The 26,521-nt window shown below is 36.6% G+C and overlaps 1 protein-coding gene across 1 annotated transcript in view; it reads left to right on the top strand.

Moving 5' to 3' along the window:
- The window catches only part of TENM1 (teneurin transmembrane protein 1), a 670,347-nt gene that overhangs the window by 449,619 nt on the left and 194,207 nt on the right, over positions 1-26,521 (top strand). Inside the window, exons 13-15 of the mRNA XM_055565537.1 lie at positions 19,774-19,959; positions 21,518-21,541; positions 23,384-23,530. Coding sequence (XP_055421512.1) covers positions 19,774-19,959; positions 21,518-21,541; positions 23,384-23,530 — 357 coding nt within the window. The remainder of the gene's footprint in view (positions 1-19,773; positions 19,960-21,517; positions 21,542-23,383; positions 23,531-26,521) is intronic.

Raw genomic sequence — 26,521 nt, 5'->3', positions numbered from 1 at the left:
CCACATATATTTATTGAGTGATCATCATGTGTTAGGAAATTTAAGAGAGAAAAGAAAGATTGAGACTCAGCTACTGCCTTCATCACCTTATATTATAGTAAGGAGTATATGTATACAAAACTACAGTTACAGATTCTATGCAGTAACAGCCATAGTGAAGTGAAAAGTCACTCAGTCGTGTCTGACTCTTTGCAACCCCATGGACTATACAGTCCATGGAATTCTCTAGGCCAGAATACTGGAGTGGGTAGCTTTTCCCTTCTCCATGGGATCTTCTCAATCCAGGGATCAAACCCAGGTCTCCCGCATTGCAGGCGGATTCTTTACCAGTTTAGCCACAAGGTAAGCCCAAGAATACTGGAGTGGGTAGCCTATCCCTTCTCCAGTGGCTCTTCCTGACCCAGGAATCGAACCAGGGTCTCCTGCATTGCAAGCAGATTCTTTACCAACTGAGCTATGAGGGAAGCCCCTAGTAACAGCCATAATGGATGTGTAAACAAAGCACTGTGTGAGTACAGAGAGGGTGATATCTTCCTTGCCTTGAAGCATCATGAACCATGGACTATTGCCTTCAGACGCCGTCACTCAAGCTGAAAGATCATTTGAGCAGATGGAGATAGGTTGTGGGAAGAGCATTCAAGGAAGAGAAAACATGATGTAGCTCTAGATGCATGAAAAGGAAGGTGATTTGAGATCAGGGCTGGTAGTCAAATTCGTCTGTAGCCAAGGATGCAAAAAGGAGAATGACGAACGCTAAAGTCAGAAAGGTAATGATTATGGTTCGGTTAGGAAGAGTTTCAATTTCTAGGCTAAGGATGTTGGACGATCCTTTGTGCTTTGGGAAACTATGAGATATTTTTACACCTAATGTATGACGAGAGTTGTGCCTTGTCCAAAGAGAAACCCAAATGTTAAGTGAGACAAGCCATGCAATAATGAGGAACACCTAAACTCAGGAATGGTTAGAAGAAAAACTTTGAGATCAAATAGCTATTTTCAATTATCCAAGAGGCTGACTAGTAGAAGAGAGACTATGTCAATTTTAGGTAGATCAAAAGGACAGAAATAAAACCAATTGGTGAAAGGAAGAGAATAACCAATATCAGCCCAAATCAACAAATTACCTTGTAATTTGGCTACATAAAAATAGAATTGAGGGGACTTCCTTGGTGGTCCAGTGGTTTAGACTTCACCTTCCAATGCAGGAACTGTGGGTTTGATCCCTGGTCAGGGAGCTAAGATCCCGCTTGCCTTAGGGCCAAAACATATAACAGAAGCAATACTGTAACAAATTCAATAAAGCCTTTTAAAATGGTCCACATTTTTTTAAAGTCTTTTAAAAGATACAAAGATCATATTCCAAAAAGTAGAACTGGAATTGACTGGTTTTACAAAGCAATAGCTGAACTTCAGGGCAAATATCGGAAAGGTAGGAGGTTTGGATATCAAATTAAGGGGTTGAACTTGATGAATTTTCTAGCTCTCCGAGGTCCTAACACCCTATTATTCTAGCTTATAGTTGGTTGTGGCATGTTTAAAGAGAGAACAGAGCATTTGAGAAACCAATAAGGAGGTTTTTGTAAGACTCAAGATGAAAAAGATGATGGTGGTCCTGATTAGCAGAGATCATCATAATGGCTAACACACAGCATTTATTGTCCACCCAGCCCTACTATAAGCACTTTACATACATTTACTCATTTGGTCCTTGCCACTGCTGCTAAGTCGCTACAGTCGTGTCCGACTCTGTGCGACCCCATAGATGGCAGCTCACCAGGCTCCCCCGTCCCTGGGATTCTCCAGGCAAGAACACTGGAGTGGATTGCCATTTCCTCCTCCAATGCATGAAAGTGAAAAGTCAAAGTGAAGTCGCTCAGTAGTGTCCAACTCTTAGCGACCCCATGGACTGCAGCCTACCAGGCTCCTCCGTCCATGGGATTTTCCAGGCAAGAGTAATGGAGTGGGGTACAACAACCCATATTATAGGTGGGAAACGAAAGCACAGAAAGATTTAGTGACTTGCCCAAGGTCACATGGTTAATCTATAGCTGAGCTAGTATTCCAGCCCACGAATTCAGGCTTCAGAGTCCCGACTGTTAAGTACTATGCTATGCTGGCTCTCAGAGAGAGAACTAGAAGTGGAAATGAAAACAAAAGAATTGAAAGACCTGGCTAAATATGAGCAGAAGGGGAGAAGAATATGAAAACATGATGCCAAGTTTCCTAGTTTTAGAAACCAGGAACATTATCATGATATTAACAAAAATAATGAAATCAGGGTGAAAAAACTGTGTTATGAGTAGAAATTAAAAGGCAGGTTAGAAATATTTTGAGTTTAAGGTGATGATGGACTAGTCAGGGAGAAATATGTAACATGATATCTGTGAAATTGAAAGTCAAGGACTTTAACTTTGTGTAAATATAGCCAGGTTAATATACTTCCTACCCATAGCTTTCCCACAGTACAGTACAACCTCTGGAATGCTGATATTATGGGACAAGGATAGATATGAAGTCAAATTCTTTATATAATAATCCATTATTAATTCTTAGAACAGTGAATATGGCAGCTTTAAGGAAACATAAAATATATCTCTTAGAGTTCAGATGACACTAATAACCAGACAGCCTTTTAACCACTTTAGTGATTTCCATAGAGTAAAATTATAAAGACTAAATGTATTAAACAGCACTAAGTTGTGCATTCAAATGATATATAAGGACATTTATATGCTTTTGTCATCGTCGTGCAGAGGATGTTGTTGACTCTGGATTCTTTACATTTTGTCTCTCCTTGTCATATTTATTTACAGGGGTAAAAATAAACCGTAGGTGCATGGTCTGCTGGGCAATGGTGGCAGCTTTGTAAATATGTATGCAGCCCTTCCCCAGGTCTATGACAGAAAGCAGTGCCTCTGTAATGCCTTGAACACACCTTCCGCATTAAGGATGCAGGGAGAGCCTATCAGTTTCAGAGATTGCCTGACGACCGCTAGCAGTGTCTCTCTTGTGAACTCCAATTAGACTTCATTTTCTAAATCCCAAGAGCCCTTAGCAACAGTGCTGAATGGGGTAAAAATGACTGTATAAGCTCTCGTTCATTCCGAGTAAATTTTCCCACCTGCATGAAATATCCTTTCAGCCAACTGCTTTGGTTTTACCACTGAAGTATGCTATCAGATATGTTTGAGGGTTTGGATGTGTCTGAAGATCTCTCAGTGCATCGTCTATAGAGCTTCAGGGGACGTAGACCTTTCCATGCTCACTTGGGAGGCTTATTGCCTCAGAAAAACCCCAAGCAAGAGTTTTAGGTGTCCATCAAGGGGACTAATGAAATTCATTTGGGGGAGAAGAGAGGTAATGTCAACATTTTTTCAAGGAGGAAAAAGAGGTGTAATATCAGTCAGAAGGAAGAGAAAGTTCTCCTTAGCACAATTTTAACAGTATGTCCAGTCATGCCAAAAGGAATGCTAAGCTTTATATATAAGGAACGGGGCTTCCCACGTGGCGCTAGTGGTAAAGAACCTGCCTCCCACTGCAGGAGACATAACAGATGAGGGTTTGATCCCTGGGTTAGGACAATCCCCTGGAAGAGGACATGGCAACCCACTCCTGTATTCTTGCCTGGGAAATCCTATGGACAGAAGAGCCTGGCGGGCTATGGTCCATCAGGTTGCAAAGAGTCAGACACAACTAAAGCGACTTAGCATGCATACATAAAAAGCAGCTTTCTAACTTACAAATAAATGTCTCAAGCAGCCACTCTGAGCCAGGATGTAATAATAATTGCTCCAGTAGTAGTTGTTTATTGTTTAATAAGTGAGAGCACTGTTTTATTGAGGCCAAGAACATAGGTTTGATACCTTGATACTTTTGATATTGTGATGTCTTTGGCTTGCCCTTTTGGGAGATCACAGCCTGCAAATAGGTAGAAATGATGATAAGAGAATCTAAGCACAGAGCCGTGGATAGACCAATACAAACTTTTCCATAGCTGAACAATCAGTTCAGAGCACAGAGCCTGCTACAAATCACGAATCATACATTGGGAGTTTCCAGCATTAATATTTTCTTCTGAAGGGTTTTACCTTGTTGGGTTAAGTGAAAAGCATTTGTGTGACAAGTGTCTAGATTTCAGCATTCTTTGCTAACTGAGGATATTATTGGATAGACAAGTGTGTTGGGTTTGTAATCAAAGGACTGAGACAGTTTTGCATCTGTGGACAAGAATGAGTAGAGATTCACCTCAACCTCAGTGTTTCCAGCCGCTGATCACTGAGCTAAGCAATATACAGTCTTGAGTTATGAGAGAATATTTCATTTGGCCGAAAAGCAAACAGGATTTATTCCAAAGGAAGTATTCTAGATATTGAAAAAAAGCCAGTTGAGTATTTTATTGAATTCAAAAATTGTAAGCAAGGCATGATTTTTCTGTCTTGTCAGGTTTTTCAGATTTGCCAAAGAACTTTTCACCAATTTATAAAGGAAATCCAAAACCACATGATAAACATAATCCAGGAAGCATTAAGCTGAAAGTCAATTCCACTCTTGATCTTCAACACTAGATCCTTTCACATTTAGTTCTTATCCAAGAATTTGAGACTCATCTCAAGAGTTTTTATAGGTTGGAGTGTGTTGTTGTTGCTGCTGCTGCTGTTACTGCTGCTTCTGTGTACAGAAAGAGCTAGCTGACATGTTGTATCATCTTGTGGTCTCTTCAATCAAATTGTTGTTCAAATGTAAAATAGTGTGAAGTTACTAAAATATATTGAAGCCCATTGTGATGCTGGGGCTAAAAGACAAGTGTTATGCTTATGTCATAGGTTTTCTGTGTAAAATAAGAGATATACTGTTACACTTCAAACACAGAAATGTGATATACAGCCCACAGTAAAACCAAATCTTCTTTAAATTTAATTTTATTTTTAATTGTAGGATAATTACTTTACAATATTGTGATGGTTTCCGCCATACATCAGCATGAATCAGCCACATTATACACATGTCCCCTTCCTCTTAAACCTCTCTCCCACCCCTCTAGGTAATCACAGAGCACTGGCTTTGGGTTCCCTACATCATACAGCAAATTCCCATTGGCTGTCTATTTTACATATGGTACTGTATATGTTTCAATCTCTCTCAAGTCATCCCACCCTCTCCCTCCTGAGCTCTGACCAAAAGTCTGTTCTTTATGTCTGCGTCTCCTTTGCTGTCCTGCAAATAGAATTATCAGGACCATCTTTCTAGATTCCATATATATGCGTTAATATACAGTATTTAGTATACAATATTTGTCTTTCCCTTTCTGACTTATTTCACTCTGTATAATAGGCTCTAGCTTCATCTGGTTTATTAGGACTGACACAAATGTGTTCCTTTTTATAGCTTTGCAGTACTCCATGTGTATATACGGAACAAATTCTTTATCCGTTCATCTATCAATGGACATCTAGGTTGCTTCCATGCCTAGCCATTGTGCATAGTGCTGCAGTGAACATTGGGTACCTGTGTCTTTTTCAATTATGGTTCCCAGGGGTATATGCTGGGTCATATGCTAGTTTTATTCCTATTTTGTAAAGGGATCTCCATACTGTTCTCCATAGTGGCTGTATCAATCTGCTTTCCCACCAACAGTACAAGAGGGTTCCCTTTTTTCCCTTTCCAACTTTTATTAAAACCAAATCTTTGGCATAGCAAAGTACTATAAAGATTGCATGGAGGTGGTATTGAATTTAGTTCTGTGCAATAAGTGTGTTATCAACTAATAGATACATTATCAACTAATAGATATGTTATCAACTAATATTTTCCCAACTGCTTTTCAGAGAAACAAGGACTCAAAGTGTATGTGTATATGCATGTGTGTGTGTATACCTGCATGTGTCCTGAGCATGTGTGCCACAAAGTTAACAGTTATTCCACTCTCAAGTAGAATACCTACCACTGAAGAATTCAAGGAGCTGAAAAACAATACCAAGTACACCCTTTATTCTTGTTGTTTAGTGTCTAAGTCGTGTCTGACTCTTTGCAACTGCATGAACTACAGTGTGCCGGACTTCCCCGTCCTTCATTATCTTCTGGAGTTTGCTCAAAGTCATGTCCATTGAGTCGGTGATGCTACTATTTTTGGTTGGGCCATTGCTTGATTTTAGTGAACAACTGGGTATACACTCTAATAACTTTTCCAGTTCTTAACCTGCTTGATTTGGACAATGCTCACACTTATCAAATCAACTTACTATTTCCCTTACTCTTATTTCCCATATTCAATCACAAAAAACAATGAGAAAATCTTCATAGTTTCCCCAATAAAATTTGTATTATAGTCTATCAAAGAGAAGGTCTCTATGTATTCAGGTTCTTTCATCCCGAATTCTTTATTTTCCTTATGCTCCCAGTCTGCTTTCCTTTAATCTTTAACTGATTCTTCTGGATGCTGAACAAGTGGACATGTAATACTTTCGTATTTTTCATGAATTTTTACATAAAAGATGTCCTTTTCTTGTTTAGAATGCCATATGATATTATTTAAAATATTACTTACATGCATATTTTGCAACTTGATACCCAGGGCTTCTGAGGTGGTGCTAGTGGTCAAGAATCCACCGGCCAGTGCAGGAGACAAAAGAGAGGTGGGTTCGATCCCTGGTGGGGAAGACCCCCTGAAGGAGGAAATGGCAACCCACTCCAGTATTCTTGCCTGGAGAAGTCCATGGACAGAGGAGCCTGGCAGGCTTCAGTCCATGGGGTTGCAAAGAGTTGGACATGACTGAAGCTACTTAGCACACATGCAACTGATACCCAGACTTAATATTTCAGAGTATCCAATATTATTATTGTTTAACATTGAGCACAGCCAAAGTACCAAGAATAACAGAATTTACTAAGAATTTTTGTCTACAAAGTAAATCTGAGAGAAACGGTTCTGAGGTAGGCTGTGAAGGATTTACTGTTTAATCAAATAGTTCTTTGTCAGCATGCAACAAAGAGGTGTTCCAGCTGTATCCTAGTCCAATTTATTCAAGTGTTGTTCATTGTTGACATGCATAAAGAAACTTATTAAATATGAAATGTCTCAATAGAACTTTAAAGTGTCTGCCTATATTTTTCATGTTCTTTTCCAATATATTGGCACAGAAGACTGTTTATGTTTTAGCATTCTTTTGTCATATTTTGTAGTCTGTAATGTTAGTGTATTTTCAACCAGATAGAAAATATTGCACAAAGAACTATTCATAAGACAAATATATTAGAACAAATATCATGTCTATCATGTTTATAAATTATACAGTCGCCAGAATCTGTTTTTCTGTTAGTCCTTCCCCCACACCCACAGCACTGCTGATCATAAAAGATTGGGATTGAAAACATCTTAGAATCAGTCCAGAAACTCCATTTGGAAATGGATGCAATTGCAAGAGTGTGGATGCAGTTCAAAGTGAGGAATGCTTCATGTTGGAAACCTGCTTCTCCATGTGTAGTGATTTATTTCTTAGAGGATTTCCTTCATCAGGCGAATATTGCTTCTCACCTGGATCCTTGTGGGGCTGAAACTGTCAGTCAGATTACGAGTTGTGGCTTATATCTCTGGAGAGAGGGATTAAGTGCTGAAGTTAAGCCACATCTCCATTTATTTACATGGACTTCCCTGGTGGCTCAGTGGTAAAGAATCTGCCTGCCAATGCAGGAAACACAGGTTCGATCCCTGTGTTGGCAAGATCTCCTGGATAAGGAAATGGCAACCCATGCCAGTATTCTTGCCTGGGAAATCCCACGGACAGAGGAGTCTGATGGGCTGCAGTACATGGCGTTGCAAAAGAGTCAGACATGACAGAGTGCCTAAATGACAACAAGAAAAACCACTTATTTATTCAACAGAAAATAAGTACTGAAAGTGAAGTCGCTCAGTCGTGTCCGACTCTTTGCGACCCCATGGACTATAGCCTACCAAGCTTCTCCGTCCATGAGGTTTTCCAGGCAAGAATACTGGAGTGGGTTGCCATTTTCTTCTCCAGGGGATCTTCCCCACCCGGGGATCGAACCCAGGTCTCCGGCATTGCAGGCAGATGTTTTACCCTCTGAGCCCCTGTCCCTAAAGACAGTCATTTCTTTTTTTTTTATTGTTGATAACATTTTCAGTTCACTTCAGTCACTCAGTTGTGTCTGACTCTTTGTGACCCCATGGACTGCTGCATACCAGGCCTCCCTGTCCATCGCCAACTCCTGGAGTTTACTCAAACTCATGTCCATTGAGTTGGTGATGCCATCCAACCATCTCATCCTCTGTTGTCCCCTTCTCCTCCTGCCTTCAATCTTTCCCAGCATCAGGGTCTTTCCAAATGAGTCAGTTCTTCGCATCAGGTGGCCAAAGTACTGTAGGTTCAGCTTCAGCCTCAGTCCTTCCAGTGAATATTCAGGACTGATTTCCTCTAGGATGGACTGGTTGGATCTCCTTGAAGTCCAAGGGACTGTCAAGAGTCTTCTCCAGCACCACAGTTCAAAAGCATCAATTCTTCAGTGCTCAGCCTTCTTTATGGTCCAATTCTCACATCCATACATGACTACTGGAAAAACCATAGCTTTGACTAGATGGACTTTTGTTGGCAAAGTGATGTCTCTGCTTGTTAACATGCTGTCTAGGTTGGTCATAGCTTTTCTTCCAAGGAACAAGTGTCTTTTAATTTCATGACTGCAGTCACCATCTGCAGTGATTTTGGAGCCCAAGAAAATAAAGTCTGTCACTGTTTCCATTGTTTCCCCATCTATTTGCCATGCAGTGATGGGACCAGATGCCATGTTCTTAGTTTTCTGAATGTTGTGTTTTAAGCCAGCTTTTTCACGCTCCTCTTTCACTTTCATTAAGAGGCTCTTTAGTTCTTCTTCACTATCTGCCATAAGGGTGGTGTCATCTGCATATCTGAGGTTATTGATATTTCTCCCAGCAATCTTGTTTCCAGCTTGTGCTTCATCCAGCCTGGCATTTCGCATAATGTACTCTGCATATAAGTTAAATAAGCAGGGTGACAATATATAGCCTTGGCGTATTTCTTTCCCAATTTGGAATGAGTTCATTGTTCCATGTCCAGTTCTAACTGTTGCTTCTTGACCTGCATACAGATTTCTCAGGAGGCAGGTCAGGTGGTCTGGTATTCCCATCTCTTGAAGAATTTTCCACAGTTTGTTGTGATCCACACAGTCAAAAGCTTTGGTGTAGTCAATAAAGCAGAAATAGATGTTTTTCTGGAACTCTCTTGCTTTTCCTAGGATACAACAGATGTTGGCAATTTGATTTCTGGTTCCTCTGCCTTTTCTAAATCCAGCTTGAACATCTGGAAGTTCTTTGCCAATAAGTATATATCCGTAAAAATATCTTGATCAGCATATATTTAAATTTCATATGTATAACTTGCTTTCTTCCATTATCATTATGTTTTGAAGGTTTATCAATTTTGTACCTCTACTGTGTTCAACTTCTGTATTTTGTTTTTTGCATCGTATGAACACACCAAAATTTATATATCCACTTTCCTGTTGATGTACATTTAGGTTGGACACACACACACACACATGCACGTATCAATGAATATATTTTGAAATGTTCTTAGTCTTTTCTGTTTCATATGGATTTTAAGGTCAGGTTTTCAAGCTCTATGAAAAAGGTTATTGGAATATTGACTGTAATTACATTGAATTTACACAACTAGTAGAGGAAAATTAACATCTTAATGATATTGAGGTTTGTGAGCCATGAGCATAGTATGTCTCTCCATTGATTGAGTCTTTGTATGTGTCCTTCAATTCAAAACATTTTAAATTCTTGCATGAAAGGACATTGAAGGTTTTTTTTTGCAAGATATGTTATTATTATGAATGGGATCTTTTTAAAAAAAATCGTACGTTCTACTTATAGTTGGCTGTGCCTGATATATAGCCATGCTGCTGATTTTTTTCTGTTAATCCTGTTTACAGTAACTTTGCTATCCTCTCTTCCTGTTTTCATAGTTCACCTGTATATTCAGTTTTGTATCTTCCTCTACAGGCATTGGAGAAGGAAATAGCAACCCACTCCAGTATCCTTGCCTGGAAACTCCCATGAACAGAGAAGCCTGGTGGGCTGCAGTCCATGGGGTCACAAAGAGTTGGGCACGACTGAGTGACTAACACTTTACTACAGGCATTAAACATTTTATATTTTAATTGCTTTATTGTGCTAGCTAAGTTATCCAGTACCATACTGAATTAGAAGCAGTAGTTAATTGTGGTACTTCTGACTTTAAGGGAACCATGTTATTTTATTACTAAGTTTGATACTTATTTTAGGGTTTTGGTAAATCACCTTTATCATATTCGGTAAATTCCCATCTAGTCCTATTGTGCTAAGAGATTATATTATAAATAGGAAATATATTATAAATATATAATATTATATAATACTATTTCTGTATATAATATGATAGTTTTTCTTTAATCCATTATGAAATGAGATTAAAGTCAAATGGATTAATTCAGTGATCAATTATTTTAATAGATTTTCAAAAGTTAAACCATCCTAGCATTCATGCCTACTTTGTTGTAATTTCTTATATTTGTATGTATCTGGTTTGATTTCCAGATCTTTTATTAAAGATTTTTGCATCCATGTTTATAAGTGAGATGAGGCTACAAAAAAGTCCTTTCTTCTTTTCTCACCTTACTTTGGAACCAGATTATAGTAGTCTCATAAAATAGTTCAGAAAGTCTTCTCTCTATTCACGTTCTCTGGTGTGACTTAAAATAGAGATTACCTGTCTCTTAGAAGTTTCACTAAATATACCTGTAAAATCATCTGGGCCATTTTCAATGTCTTTAAGATCTATCCAGGCTTTCGGTTTCTTCTCAAATCCATTTTTTTCTTGAAAAATCATCTACTTCATCTAAGATTTCAAACTTACTGTCATAAAATTGTTTATAGTACTTTTTCATTTACTTTTATATTTTAAACTTTAATATTTATTTTCATCATTTCCTTTCTTTTTTTCTTATTCTATTTTTTCAAAGCTTTCTCTACTTTATTATTCATGTCAAAGACACAAATTTTGGTTTTGTTCATCTTCTCTATTGTTTCTTTGTTTCTCCCTTCATTAACTTTTAGCTCTTACTATTATTGTTTCCTCCTTCTACTTATGTGTAATCTTTTTTCTTACTCCTTGAGTTGGATGCTTTGTTCATTAATTTTCAATTGTTCTTTTCTACTAAATGTATGAAAAGATATAAGTTTCCTCTAAGTTACTGTCTAAGCTGCATCCCACAAGTTTTTATAAATAGTATTTTCATTGTTACCCAGTTCCTAATTTCCAATATAATTTTTATGTGATTCATGAATTATTTTACAGTATATTTTTAAGGAGCACTTTTCTGCATTTTTGCTTTTGCTTTTTGTTCACTGATTTCTAATTTAAGTGCATTTTGCTGAAGCAGCATGATCTGTATGGTGTAGAATATTTGTCATTTGTTGAGCTTTCCTTTGTAAACTAATAATTGTCTGTTTTCTGAGTATTCTGTATGTTCTTGAAAAGAATGTGTGTTTATAGTCATAGCTTTGGGGTTCTATACATGTTCATTATATTAAAGTTTTTAATTGCACTATTCAGCTTTTCTACATCCTCATTAATTTTTTATCTTTTTATTCCTGATGGTGAAATTTTCAATTTGTCTTATTACAAGTATGTCAAGGTTTGCTTTATATATATTGAAGCTATATTTTCTTACAGCATCACAATTGTTACCTCTTCCTGGTGAATTAATCCTTTTATCATTATATAATGACTCTATCCATAATGATCTTTACACCTTGAAATCTATTTCATCTGATAATATTGTAGCTACTGCAATTTTCTTGGTACTTTACTACCATGCTTTTTTCTCTTATTGATAACTTTTCTGTATTAGTATGTTTCAGCACACCTCTTATTAACAGAAAGAACAAAACTACATTTTCTGTTTCACTCAGTTCCAGAGTCTCAGTCTTTTAAACTGCAAGTTCAATTTGTTTTTATTTACTATAATTACTGACATGTTTGGATTTATATCCTATAAACTTCTTCTCTGTCTCCTATTTACATCATTTATTTTTTCATTGACTTTTACCCTTTTTCTGCCTTTTCTCTGATTACCTAGGTTATCTTTATTCTTATTCCTCTATTTCTGGTTAGGAAATTATATATTCAGTTTATGTTGTTTTGCATATTATCTTTAACTTCTTAACATTTCTTTAAAACATAATACACATACAGAAAAGGACAAAAGTGCTAGGTGTACAACTCAGTGAATTATCCAGATAGGAAACACCTGTGGTAGAATATATTCTACCACCAACAGCATATGTTTACTCTATCTTTTGATTAAAAGAAGTTCTTAATTTTGATATCGTCCAATTTTATCTTTTATCTTTGTGGTTAGCATTTTGTGTACAGTTTTTAAAAAATTTTTGTGTGCTAAGGATCATGAAAGTGTTTTTTAATGCTGCATTCTAGAAGCTTTGTCAATTTATTTTTAGTACATTTTATCTGAAATTGATTTTGTATGTAAGATTCAGTAGAGATGAATTTTTCTTAAAAGGATATTCAGTTTCCCAGAACCATTTAAAACAGTAGTCATTTCTCATTTGCCTACAGTACCACCTTTACCATAAATCAAGTATCCTTGTATGTATGGATCTATTTTAGGAATCTATTTACTCTGATTGGTCTATTTGCCATTGTACCAACGCCCACTGTCTAAATTAACATAGCTTTATAATGTCTTCCTATCAGCTAGAGTAGGTCTTTTCACCTTATTCTGCTCCTTTCTCTGACTGATCAATATACACATAAACGTACAAACACACACATACAACTGCTGAGGTGTTGATTGGGGATGTATTGAATCTGCAGGAGAATTTGGGGGAAATTGGCATCTTTAGTTTTGAGTTTTTCTGTTCATGAACATGTTGTAGCTTTCCATTTATCCAGTTTTTCCTCTGGTTTATCTCACAAATTTTAATAATTTTCCAGTATAGGTCTTACAAATATTGTGTTAAAATTATTATTAAGCATATTAATTCTAATAATTTATACAGATTCTTTTTGTAGTTTGTATATGAACAATCATACTATCCTTGAATAATAATTGTTCCTTTTCAATTTTTATACTTTTTTTTTTCCTTTTCTTACAGTATTGCACTGGCTAGGACCTCAAGAATTATGTTGTATAGAAGTGATGATCATAGGCATCTTTGCTCAGTGTCAATAATAGAAGAAACGATTTCAACATCTCACAATTAAATAATGTTTTTGTTGTGGGGGTTTTGTAGCTTATCTTTATTGGTTAAAGTTGCTTTTAGTCTTAGTTTGCTATTTTTATCATGAATGAATGTTTAGTGTTTTATGAAATACTCATTATGTATCTGTGAAGATGATCATATGAGTTTCATCTTTTACTCTATATATATGATGAATTGCAATTATTGATTTTCAAAGTTTAAAACAATCTTGCTTTTCTAGAATAAATACAAATGGGTAATTATATGATTTCCTGTTATGTAATACTAGTTTTGCTGTATTTACAGAGTTTTTACATCCATATTTATGAGTGAGATTAGCCTGTATTTTTTCTTATAATATCATTGTCAGAATTTTACATCAAGGTTATGTTGACCTCATAAACACACTATGAAGTGTTTTCTTTTTTCCTATTCTTTGGAAAAGTTTATTCAAGATTGGCAATTTTTCTTCCTCAAAATTTTGGTATATTTACAAATGAAGTTATCTGAGATTGTAATTTTTGTGGGGGGATATTTTTCATTGTTTATTAAGATTTTTATAGAAAATACTAAGTTTCCTTTTTTTCCTTGTGTGCATTATTATAAGCTTGATTTTTCTGGGAATTTGTCCATTCCACTGACAGTTTTAAATGTATTGACAAAAAGTTATTTGTGCTACCTTCTTATGATGTTTTATGTCTGAACAATCTTTTCCATTCCCAATATTAGTTATTTGGGCCTTCTGTATTTTCTTCTTAGTGAGCCCCATCAGGAGTTTATCAATTTTATTAGTTTATGCAAATAATCACATATTGGCTTTGTTGATTCTTTCTATCACATATTTATTCCTATTTACTTAATTTTAGCTTTTAAAATTATTATCTTCTTCCTTATACCCTCTTGGAGTTTCCTTTGCTCTTCTTTACCTAATTTCTTTGAATTGGATGCTTGGGTCATTGTTTTTTCAGCTGGCTCCCCTTTCTATCTTATAAATGTTCCTATACATATGGACTGAGTTATATTACACAAATTTTTACATATTTGTTGTTGTTGTTCCGTTGCTAAATCATTTCCGATTCTTTGTGACCTCGTGGACTACAGCACGCCAGATTCCTCTGTCCTCCACTGAGGACATTTTCATTCATTTCAAAATATTTCCTTATTTCCATGATGATTTCTTCTCTGTTCTATAGTTCATCCAGAAGACTATTTCTTAATTTCTAAATTATGTGGATTTTATCATTATCTTTTGTTACTGATTTCAAGTTTAATTCCATAGTAGGGAGAAAACGTGTTATATATAATTTGAGTACTTAGAAATACATTGAGACTTGCTTTACAACCCAGCCTATGGTCAATATTTGTAAATGCTTTCTGTGTACTTGAAATTTCTGTGTATGTTGTAGTTATTTAATGCAGTATTCTGTATTATCAACTAGATCAAATTTGTTAGTCATATTCTCAAACATTACATATTCTTTCTGAGTTATCTGCTTGTTCTGTCAGTTAATGAGAAAGGGAATCATAAAAATCTCTGACTATAATTGTGAATCTGTCTTTTTCTCTTTTTTGTTCCTTCACTTTTGCTTCAATATTTGGCTTCAGTATTGGAAATTTTTTAGCCATTATCTAGTCAAGTATTTTTTCTGTACCCATAAGATTGACAAAAGCTCTGTTCAACCTTTGAGCCTTCCAGCTGCATCCACCAGAACTGACAGACATTTCTAGAAGAGAAACATCTATAAATGTCAGACACCTCTCTGGGTTATCATTTTCTCCTGGAAGTTGGCCCAGTAACCCTTTACTCTTTTGTGAATTCTAGTAATATTCAACAAAATTTTAAATATATTTTGTCTAGATTTTCTAGTTCTTATCAGAAGAGAATAGTAAAAATTACTTAGGTCACAATCACTTTTCCACTTTTATATGCATACTTGACAAAGTATCTCTTACCTAACTCCTGAAGAACATAAGGCTTTAGAAATATTGCACACAGGGGATTCCATTGCACCTAATATGATAAGGTAATATTTTATTTCACTATTGTTTTCTAATCCCCCAGTTTTATAATTATTGTTATTATATAGTCAATGCTTCCTTGCCATCTCTCTAGGCTAGTGGATAGTTTATTAATCCCCATTTATTGAGGTTGCAGTTTTTCAAGGGTTGTCCTTGCTTTCTGCAGAAGTTTCTGCTCCAACCCCCTATCTTAAATGGGCCAAAGACCTCATCTCTTTTCCCTTTGTGGACACAGATACCCAAGCCCCTAGTCATTACTGGATATAATAACCCCTCTAGGCTGCCAGAGGGTTGACTTACATGCTTACATGTTTGTATGTTAGCATCTGCTTTCCATTGGCATTTGAGAATTTCTTTTTCTCATGAACTAAGACAGGCAATTTTTAAAAATATTATATTATATTCTGTGACAGATTCATTATGATATTTGGCATAACTAATACAATTTTGTAAAATTTTAAAAATAAAATAAAATTTAAAAATAAATAAATAAAAAATATTATATTATATTCAGCATTCCTAAAGGTTTATGTTGAGGTGGTTTAAGGATAGCCTAGTCTGCCATTTTGCTGATGCTATTCATCCAGTCCTATTACTTTTCAGGAAATCATCAGAATAATGATACTCCTCTGTGTCTAAAATTTATAGTTGTATAAAGCAATGTATGCAAAATGTTTGCCTCTAATTGCTTCAGTCAGCTCTGGTTTGATTGCCTTTGACCTATTTAGTTCCCTAATCTTAGAAAGGCCCTTTCATTTCAGTTTTTAGTGTCTTAAGGGAAGCCATTAAGGGGAATATAATTACAATATCAAGTTCACTACAAGAACTAAATTTTAAAATACAGATTATCAATCAGAGATTCAGAATCAAGATATACAATGTTGGCACTAATTCAAGATTAACCTACTTGAGCAAGCATTTTTTAGGGTAAGTCCCCCTTTTTTTGGTATTTTCTTGGTCCTGGAATTTTCTTACAATCTGGTGGTCCCACACACAATTTTCTATTCACTCTTCCACCCAGTCCAACCTGCCTTTACAACTACTACTTTATCAATACAGCTCTTCCTAAAGTTGCCAACAGTTTCCATATTGGTAAATGTAATGGGTACTTCTCTGCCCATTGACCTCTCAGCAATATTTTACATGTAACTGAAACCTCTAGGTGGCATTTTGGGCACTCCAAGGAGCTCCAGTTCTTTATGTCTCAGCTCAGAAAGAATTCAGTGAGAGGCAAAGTGATATCTAAGGAGTAATTTATTAGTCTAGGACCCTTGTGAGGCTTGCAAGTAGGTGAGCAAGAGGGTGCCTCGCCCTGAAAACTTAGTGGGCCACAGTTTTATAGTCAAAAGAAAAATGGAGGGGGAACACTGCCTTCTTCCTCATTCTTGAATAGACATCACACTTCCATCATCAGTTTCTCCTCCATGTTTGGTGAGGGAGTATTCTTGTCTCTACATAGTCAAGCCAGGATTGTCATGGTGCTATGGAAATGAGCAAAAAGGTGGTAACTTATGCTAAAAATGGTAAATCATCTCAGTTCAGTTCAGTTCAGTCACTCAGTCGTGTCCAACTCTTTGCAACCCCATGAATCGCAGCACGCCAGGCCTCCCTGTCCATCACCAACTCCCGGAGTTCACTCAGACTCACGTCCATCGAGTCAGTGATGCCATCCAGCCATCTCATCCTCTGTCATCCCCTTCTCCTCCTGCCCCCAATCCCTCCCAGCATCAGAGTCTTTTCCAATGAGTCAACTCTTTGCATGAGGTGGCCAAAGTACTGGAGTTTCAGCTTTAGCATCATTCCTTCCAAAGAAATCCCAGGGCTGATCTCCTTCAGAATGGACTGGTTGGATCCCCTTGCAGTCCAAGGGACTCTCAAGAGTCTTCTCCAACACCACAGTTCAAAAGCATCAATTCTTCAGCGCTCAGCCTTCTTCACAGTCCAACTCTCACATCCATACATGACCACAGGAAAAACCATAGCCTTGACTAGACAGACCTTTGTTAGCAAAGTAATGTCTCTGCTTTTGAATATGCTATCTAGGTTGGTCATAACTTTCCTTCCAAGGAGTAAGCGTCTTTTAATTTCACGGCTGCAGTCACCATCTGCAGTGATTTTGGAGCCCAGAAAAATAAAGTCTAACACTGTTTCCACTATTTCCCCATCTATTTCCTATGAAGTGATGGGACCGGATGCCATGATCTTCGTTTTCTGAATGTTGAGCTTTAAGCCAACTTTTTCACTCTCCACTTTCACTTTCATCAACAGGCTTTTTAGTTCCTCTTCACTTTCTGCCATAAGGGTGGTGTCATCTGCATATCTGAGGTTATTGATATTTCTCCTGGCAATCTTGATTCTAGCTTCTTTTTCTTCCAGTCCAGCATCAATCATCTCAGGTTTTAGTAAATGTCACCTTTTCCTTATATTTTGTTTTTAGTGCATGCAGAGGAGCATGTCCTAGATATCATTAACTTACTGAACTCACTAGGCAGGATGTGGGTCTCATGCCACCATTATTTTATTGTTTGGGGGCATGTCACATGCTTCTGTTGCATAGTTTTATTGTTAAACAAGCCTGGTTGGTTTTGTGGTTTAGCAAAGCTACTTGTGTGATCATTAAGTTTATGGAGTTAAATTAATAGGGTCTCCCATACTTTTTTCTTTACTTGCAATCCCCTAGTGGGGTTAACTACTTAATTACCTACTTTATACCCTTACTCTATCCCCATCATAACTACCCCCTTTTTCTTAAAATATTGACCTCTTTTGGCTTTAGCTGCTTCCCTGGTGGCTCAGCAGTAAAGAACCCACCTGCAGTGCAGGGGATGTGAGTTCAGTCTCTGGGTTGGGAAGATCTACTGAAGAAGGGACTGGCCACCCACTCCAGTATTCTTGCCTGGGAAATCCCATGGACAGAGAAGCCTGGTGGGCTACAGTCCATGGAGTTGCAAGAATTGGACATGAGTTAGTGACTATATCACCACTACCACACCACAATCTACTGAATTTCCTTCTATCACTCACTATCCTCTCCTTCCCAGTCTGCTTTGATGGTTCCTCTTTTTCTATTTTATCTTTAAATAATGGAACTCCAAAGAACTCATTCCTTAGAAGATATCATGTTGTCTCAAGCCTAAATGCTAAATACCACCTATTTGCTAATGGTTGCCAGTTTCATATCTCTTGCTTGGTCCTATCAAATTCATATATCTTACTGCTTAATTGATATTTTCATTTGGCTATCTCTGTGTCATCTCAAAGTTAATTTGTTTGATCTTTCATCTTTTCCCATTTTGTTAGTGGCAGCATTATCCACCCCTTTGTTTATGCCAAGACTTGTATGTTTTCCTTTTCCTTCATTTCCTATATCCACTCTTAAGGAATTCATATTGGTTCTACCTCCAAGATATATCTCAAACTGCCCGATGGCCCTGTCATGTATAAATATTATCACTTCCATTGTGTAGTTACACAAGCAGAGATTAAGAAAACATGTTACTGATTGCCTAACTGTACACAGATTTTATGCAGAAGAATTCTTTTTCCAAGCCCATTACTCTTTCTATCATACCTTGACCCTCAAAGAATACTTGTGAATGAATTAGTGAATATATGATTCTAGATAGTAATAAAACTCACTTGGATTCCAGAATATTCTCTTTTTCATTCACCCCCAACCTATGGCATTCTTTTGACAGGCTTTTATCTCCTTTCTGCCCCTCCAGCAAGGGAGTTTCATCAAGAAACAGTCTAACCAAACTTTTATTTGGGCTTTCTACTGTCATGATTTTATTAATATTCAGTGTGCCTCAAAAAATAAGTCAGTGAGACAGAAGAGAGAAACTGGACAGAACTGGTAATACATATTGATTACATTGGCTAAATATTGAATGACATTTTGAGATAAGAAGATGTATAATAATCAATCAAGAGTCATTCTAAATATTTAAAATAAATGCAAATATCATTAGTATGATCAGGGAAACCAGTTGATTGCCATCATTGGCAGCTTTACCTCTTGTGTATTATGAATTGTAGTAGAAAGTTATCACCTTTCTGATTGTAAAACCTGTCTTCCCAAATGAAGTTAGGATACTATTTTACTATGTGTGTTTTCTCCAGTGATTTCTTATAGCATCACAAAAATCTCTGCAACAAAATTTCTGTGGTCCTAATGAATTTTTAGTGAAAACCACTTTACATTTGTTTGCCACTGACTTCATTTCTGAGCCTTGAATGCTATTTTCATTTTTTAGGCTCCTCAAAAGCAAGATGATTTAGAGTTTATTTTATACATAGAGACATAATTACCTTTTTTTAATAGAATTCTTTGTACATTCACTCACATGCTACAAGTCTTTGTGACCTTTTGAATATATATAGACGGAAATTTTGGTCATTGTAATGTGTTTTTGAAAGAGTAGACTTTGGTTGTAATAAAATATGTAAATATATCTTCTTTAAATTCCCTACAGAGCTGTGTACCATGGAGTGTGGTAGCCATGGAGTCTGTGCAAGGGGAATTTGCCAATGTGAAGAAGGTTGGGTTGGACCAACGTGTGAAGAACGCTCCTGTCACTCTCACTGTGCTGAGCATGGCCAGTGCAAAGATGGAAAATGTGAGTGCAGCCCTGGATGGGAGGGCGACCACTGCACAATTGGTAAGTACTTGAAACAAAGTACATTGGATTAACTGAGAAAGTAAAGCAGTCTAACAAATCAATCACCAGGGTTTTTGTAGACTTTCAAATGGGAGGAGAGAAGTAGGAGGGTTGGCCATAAGTTTGAAAGTTTCTTTAACTAGGAGGTTTCCTGTTTTGAGGATAATATTTGATTTACTTCTTTGCCATTTTCTTTTTCATTACTTTGGTATTCTTTGTATTTTCTGCTTTCAAGTGTTTTGAGTTACTCAACTGAAAGATGATACATTAGGATAGTGTCATTAGTTAATAAGAGAAGTGCTTTTGTTGTAAAGGTAGCATTCACTGGCCATTTTTCCTTTTGAAAAGTATGAATTGTTTTGGTTGAAAGTACTTAGATTGCCTCTAAGTCCCATTTCATTAAATGGCACTACTGTATCAGCGGCCATTCAATAGCATTAAGGACTATCTTTAATGCATAAGGCAGACACTCCTGACCTACCATCAAAAGAAAATCTGTGTTGAATTGTTTATTGGGTAGTATAGATACTTTGTAACAAAGCATCCAGGCTGTGTCATCCCTCATCACCAATTTCACAAATTTTTAGGATACTGCCTGGGAGAACAGTCTGTGGGTATGAAAAAGTCTATGTCATAGTTAATGTATCACATGGTCTTCACACCATAAAAAAACACTAATTAATGTTTCAATTATAAAATACTTAATTAAAAAAATATAGCCCTTGACGCACACATGTATCTGCCACAAAGGTTTCCCATGTATAGAGAGGGACAAGTACGATTCCCATTGTTCTGCTAAGGAAAGTGGGTCACACAATGTTCCAGTGTCATTCTATGAACACACAGAAAATTCATACAGTGCAAAAGCAAGCGTGAGCCCCTGGATACCCAGTTCATTGTTGTGAGCTCTTTTTCCCCAGTAGACTATACTACAGCTTTCATTTCTAGATGAAAGTATTTTGTTATAATGGTTGGAACATTCCAAAATAATGTATAATATATATAACACAATTTTAATAAACTGTATTATTACTCTACTAAAGGTACAGTAAGTCTTGTTCTATGACTGTGGAAAATATTTAAAATTCATTAAAAAGGTGGTGAGGGGTGAGATTCAGATGCAGCTTAAGTAATTACATTCCTGTACTAGAGTAAGTTTATTGCCTTCACATAGGAGGATTCTAATATTGCGATGATTACCAAAGTGGCTACTCCAGAACCCCCTTCTAAAGATACTAGTAATAAGAAGTTCAAGCTAGTGCTCTCTCATGAAAGTTACTACTGAAATATAAAAATGCAGTTCTTATACTTTTAACGAAATGTGACACTTTTTTAGGAAGCCTAATAGAGTTCCTTGCAGAAAAGCCATTAATATCTTTCCCAAAGAAAATATTACTCACAAACTACACAGGCCAGTGTACCAACTTTTGAGCTGCAGGCGTTTCAGTGTTCACAGTTTTCTCTTCTCCTCCCAGGCAAAACAGATGGTAAACCATTAGTACTTGTATAGCTTTGGTCTCCCAGAAATTCATTCCATCACTCTTTTCCCCCCTTTTAGCTCACTACTTAGATGCTGTCCGAGGTAAGCTTGTTCTCTCTAGTTTTATAAGAGAAAATTATTTTAAGCAGAGAATATGCATGTGGGAAAGAAATTGTTGGTGGGTTTTGGTGGTGGTGGTGGTGTTATTGTTTTTAATTTTGGCAATCTTAAGTGTAATATTGCCAGGTTCATGCTATAATAGACTTAAAAGTAATTTGCTTTCCCAATATCCATGCGGTTTTTTTTTTTTTTTTGCCATAGAGTTTAATAGATCATTAAGCAGTTTTAAGAATTATTTTTCTTTGTCTTTATGTCAAGTTGTGTGTGTGTGTCTGTTTATATTGACAGGGAAGTAATTATTAAATAAACTAGGTTTAGGTGGACAGCTGAACTTTTTATTTAACATAACAATGTAGCTTTATGTCCATGTATCCTTTCAAGGGCAGAATTATTCCCCTGTTAGTACCTCATCATCCATTCCCCCAGGGATCTGCATTTGATAGAGACTACAAGAGTTTTTCTGTCAGATACCCTGGTGCCTTTCATTACCTTAGCCTCAGAAGGTTGAAAATGTCCCATTCAAATTATTCCTAGTTTCTCTTTTTCCTTTGTATGTGCCTGAGACTGGAACTAGATAAATTTCTTTCTTGATCTTATGCATGTTCATCCTATACTATTTTGTGATGAACATATACATATGTATAATCTTTTCATATTTTTTAACAGCCATCTGTCATTTTTTTTCTTCCTCTGTTGTTGATAGTTGCTAGAAAGACCATTTGTAAGAAATACTGGGTTGCTTCTACAGATTAAAAACAGCATTCTTTTGCTTTTTATACTTCTGGAATTTTCTTTCAAACAGAGAAAATGAAAAGAGCATTCATTGGACTATCTAGAACTTGTAAAATCTAGATCTTGTCCTGCATTGCTACTGGGGAAATTTCCAGAAGCAATATGCCTTTATTTCTCTCTCGAGCACTTGGGACATGCAGAGTTGTCCTTGGGGATAGCCTATCTCTGAACCACTGGTACAGAGAGTAGGTCATCCCTGAGAAACTAAACGTCTAAATAGAGAGCGTCATCAGCGTTTATGGTTAGGGTTACCAGTGGATAGAAGTCATTTAAGCATAACGATTTCCTCTTGACTATATTTATTCAGTTATCCCTAGAATTCTGAAAGTCTAAATTTGACATGCATGAATTCCACCAACATTTGTTGAGCACTTACAACAGGTATACTATTATGCTAGTTTCTGAGAGAAATACCAGATAAGTAAAAAAAAAAAATCAATCCTTAGCTCTCAGATCAATAATAATCTTCATGAGAAAAGCTGAAATGATGTAAAGCAAGTGCAGCATATTTCTGAGGCACCATATGGGCAATTAATGGTATGACCTGAACTGTATACCAACATACCTAAGTCCTGAAGCAACATACCACTAGGGAAAAATCAGCACAGAGTGGCAGTAGTTAGGAGAAGTGTCTCTTCCTAGAGATGGCTGTCTTATCCCACCTTTTTCGCATAACTGGATACAATATCATCCATCCAGTTTTGATTGAAATGAGGAGATACCTTTTGTGAAAAGAAACAAAATGCATTACTTGTCCCCATCATAGTTTTTATCCTATCTGAATCAGAGGTTGGGAATTGGGGTTAGCATTAATAATGTTTAATTGGCTCTCTAAGGAAAAGCACAGCAGAGTAAGGGATAACAAGTTCCCTGGGAAAGTGGTATAAGCAAGCAAGCCCCTCCTCCATTTATTTAGCAGCTCATCTCAACATCTCACCAGATGATTCAGTTTTTCCCTATGGGCAGATACATCATCGTTGGCCAATCCCATTCTGATGTCTCTGAATTTGTTACTCACTGCTGTCTTTTCAGATGGCTGCCCGGGGCTCTGCTTTGGAAATGGGCGATGTACCCTGGATCAAAATGGTTGGCACTGTGTGTGTCAGGTGGGTTGGAGTGGGACAGGCTGCAATGTTGTCATGGAAATGCTTTGTGGAGATAACTTGGACAATGATGGAGGTGAGTCATTTATTAAATGTTCATATAAGAAAGGAATATCCCAGCCTCTAGCACAGTGATGACCAATCTGGCCAAAAGGGGAAGTTAGGAATCCTTGGTTTAAACAATATAAGGTCATACTATGTTTTGAATCTCAATTCATTGAATATTTACTGTAACCAGGCAATACTCCAAACTCTTTGTATGTATTATATGTCATTTCATGTTCACAATAACGTTATAAGGTATAGGTAATATTTTCCCTATTATTAAATAGAAAGGCTAATGCTTGGAGTGAAAATGGTAAGTGACTTTTCCAAGATCACACAGCTCAAAAGTGCCAGAACCAAGGTTCCAATTCAAGGCTATATGACTTCAGTTTCTCTTTTCTTAATTGTTACAACCATGCCAGCTCCCATACCTATGGCATTTATTATGCTATATAAAACCCATGTGCCAACGTCTAAACTGTCAGATGCTGATGTAGCTTACACTACACACACTATGAGGTAGTTATCTTTATTCTTAGTTATTTAGGGCTCCCTCTTGTGTCTTTACCTTTTAGTAGCACTTTATATCTTTCAAAGGACACAGCATCAAGACAATTCACAGTAGAAATTTTATATTTAATTCAAGAGCTGCACATGTTTTAAAAAGCCATATGTGGCTCTGAGGCCTCAGGGTAACCACTTCTATTTTAGTCTCGCAAACAAAGTCATCTAATGCATTGTACAATCAGCCTCAAAACAACCCAGATCACTTCTGAATGAGCCTAAAACAATACATCCTCTTACTTTCTAATCAAGAAAACATGAAATTGACAGGAAAAAATTATTTCTAATTTCTGTATATTAACTTAAAAATGAAGTAGGTTATTAAATTTAACTCCTCAAGGTTTCTACTTGTGCCTGGACAATTACATACCTTGTCATTTGAGCACGTAGGGCTTAAAACAGTAAGGTTACAATCATCATTTAAGCACAAAATTGGGCATAAAAGTGTCCTCTTTTATTGTTCTAGCTAACAGTTTGCCTTGAAAAGGTATAAGACCTTATGAATTTTAAGTAGAAGCAACTTTCTCATTAAGAGCACAGGGCTTTGAAGTCAGAATTTCTGGATTCAAATATGAGCTCTGCTATATACTTATAGCTGTTGGGTTTGGGAATAGTTTCTTGCTATCTCTGTGCTTCAGTTTCCTTATCTTCAAAATGGGTCTGATAATAATAACTGTCTAATAGGGTTGTTGTAAGTATTAAACAAGATATTTCATGTGAACTACTTGAGAGATGATAAACTACACCAATCACCACTCTGTCAACACAAAGGATAACAGACCATCTTCTGAAGAGACTGTTCCTTCCTATCTAAATTAAAATTTTTGTTTGGGAGGCCAGAGTGAGATTTTCAATTAAATGGTACACTGATCAACTATTAACTTGCCTTTTATGGTTCACCAAGACTCATCTTCTTTTTCAAGCCTCATCCTCTACACCCATCATTCTCAGTCCATCATTTAAGTTCCAACTCAAGCTGTATCTCCCATGATGCCTGACATCCACCACCCTAGTCTACCATGCTGTTTATCATATACACCATACAATCCAGCACTTAATTATATCCTGTCTATATTGTTTTCTTGTTACATATTAAGTGTGACCCAGAGTCTATTTTTTTATGTTTGTTTTTGGCCACACCACACAGCATGTGGGATCCTAGTTCCCCAACCAGGGATCAAACCCACACCTGCTGCATTGGAAATGCAGAGTCTTAACCACTGGAGCACCAAAGAAGTCCCAGAGTCCATAGTTTGGTGCCAAATATAATTACTAGTAATATTAGCTCACTTGTATTGTGCTTACGATGTACAAGGCACTGTGCTGAGTCCTTTATGTGAATTATTTCACCTAATCTCCATGAGGTAGAAACTACTATTAACTCTACTGTACAAATGAGGAAACTGAGGCACCGAGAAGTTAAATAAAATGCTCAAGATCATACAGAAAGTAAATGACAGAGCCAGAGTGTAAACCTAGGTAGTCTGCTTACTTACAAAAAGGATTGAAGGTGTAGTGATAGAAATTTCTCAATTGATATATTGATTCAAATGATATGCTCAGAAAATACTTTAACAACCTATGCAAGTAAAATTTCTGACTCAGTGTTGAGCCACAGTAAGTTTCCTCCCTTAATAATATACAGCTTTATTTTAAAAAAATAATTGAATGTTTAATTATCAAGCATTTTTTGTGGCCTCAACTTTACCTCAGGGGAGTCAAAAATGTTTAATGGACTGGCGACTCGTTTCATACATGATATTATACATGTTTCATTGCCATTCTCCCAAATCTCCCCACCCTCTCCCGATGCACAATACTGGATGCTTGGGGCTGGTGCACTGGGACGACCCAGAGGGAGCGTATGGGGAGGGAGGAGGGAGGAGGGTTCAGGATGGGGAACATAGGTATACCTGTGGCGGATTCATTTCGATATTTTGCAAAATTAATACAATATTGTAAAGTTTAAAAATAAAATAAAATTTTAAAAAATGTTTAATGAATGGATCAATTAAATAGTAATGAAATAGTGGATTAGCAAATTTCAATATCTGTGGTATATATAGATGCAAAAGTTATAGAAGATGTTGCTGAATCTGTTTTGACCTACGAACATTTCTTTAAAAATGTGCATCTATGTGAGAATCAAAAATGAAAGACCCGATGTGATTTTAGTATATTTTTATGATTGTCTCTTTAGGGAGTAGGAGAGGGAGGCTCCTTGGTTGGATTAAGATGATACTGATGGCAAATAAATATTTAGCTCTTCCTTGAGATGGAAAGATAGATTAAATAGATGGATTAAATAGCCTCTGAAAGTCCCATGACTGAAATTTTGGACAATAAATGTGTTTTTATACTGTTTAAGTAATACCCCTAAGAATACATTAAATGCCCTTTATTTGTTGGTCTCAGTTTTCCAACTATCCAGAATGGCAGGGTTCATTTCCAGCCATCC

This window comes from Bubalus kerabau, chromosome X, assembly GCF_029407905.1.
Source record: "Bubalus kerabau isolate K-KA32 ecotype Philippines breed swamp buffalo chromosome X, PCC_UOA_SB_1v2, whole genome shotgun sequence".
In the NCBI taxonomy this organism is placed as follows: Eukaryota; Metazoa; Chordata; class Mammalia; order Artiodactyla; family Bovidae; genus Bubalus; species Bubalus kerabau.
Note: the sequence above shows the minus strand (reverse complement) of the source record. Positions and strands in the feature narration are given on the sequence as shown.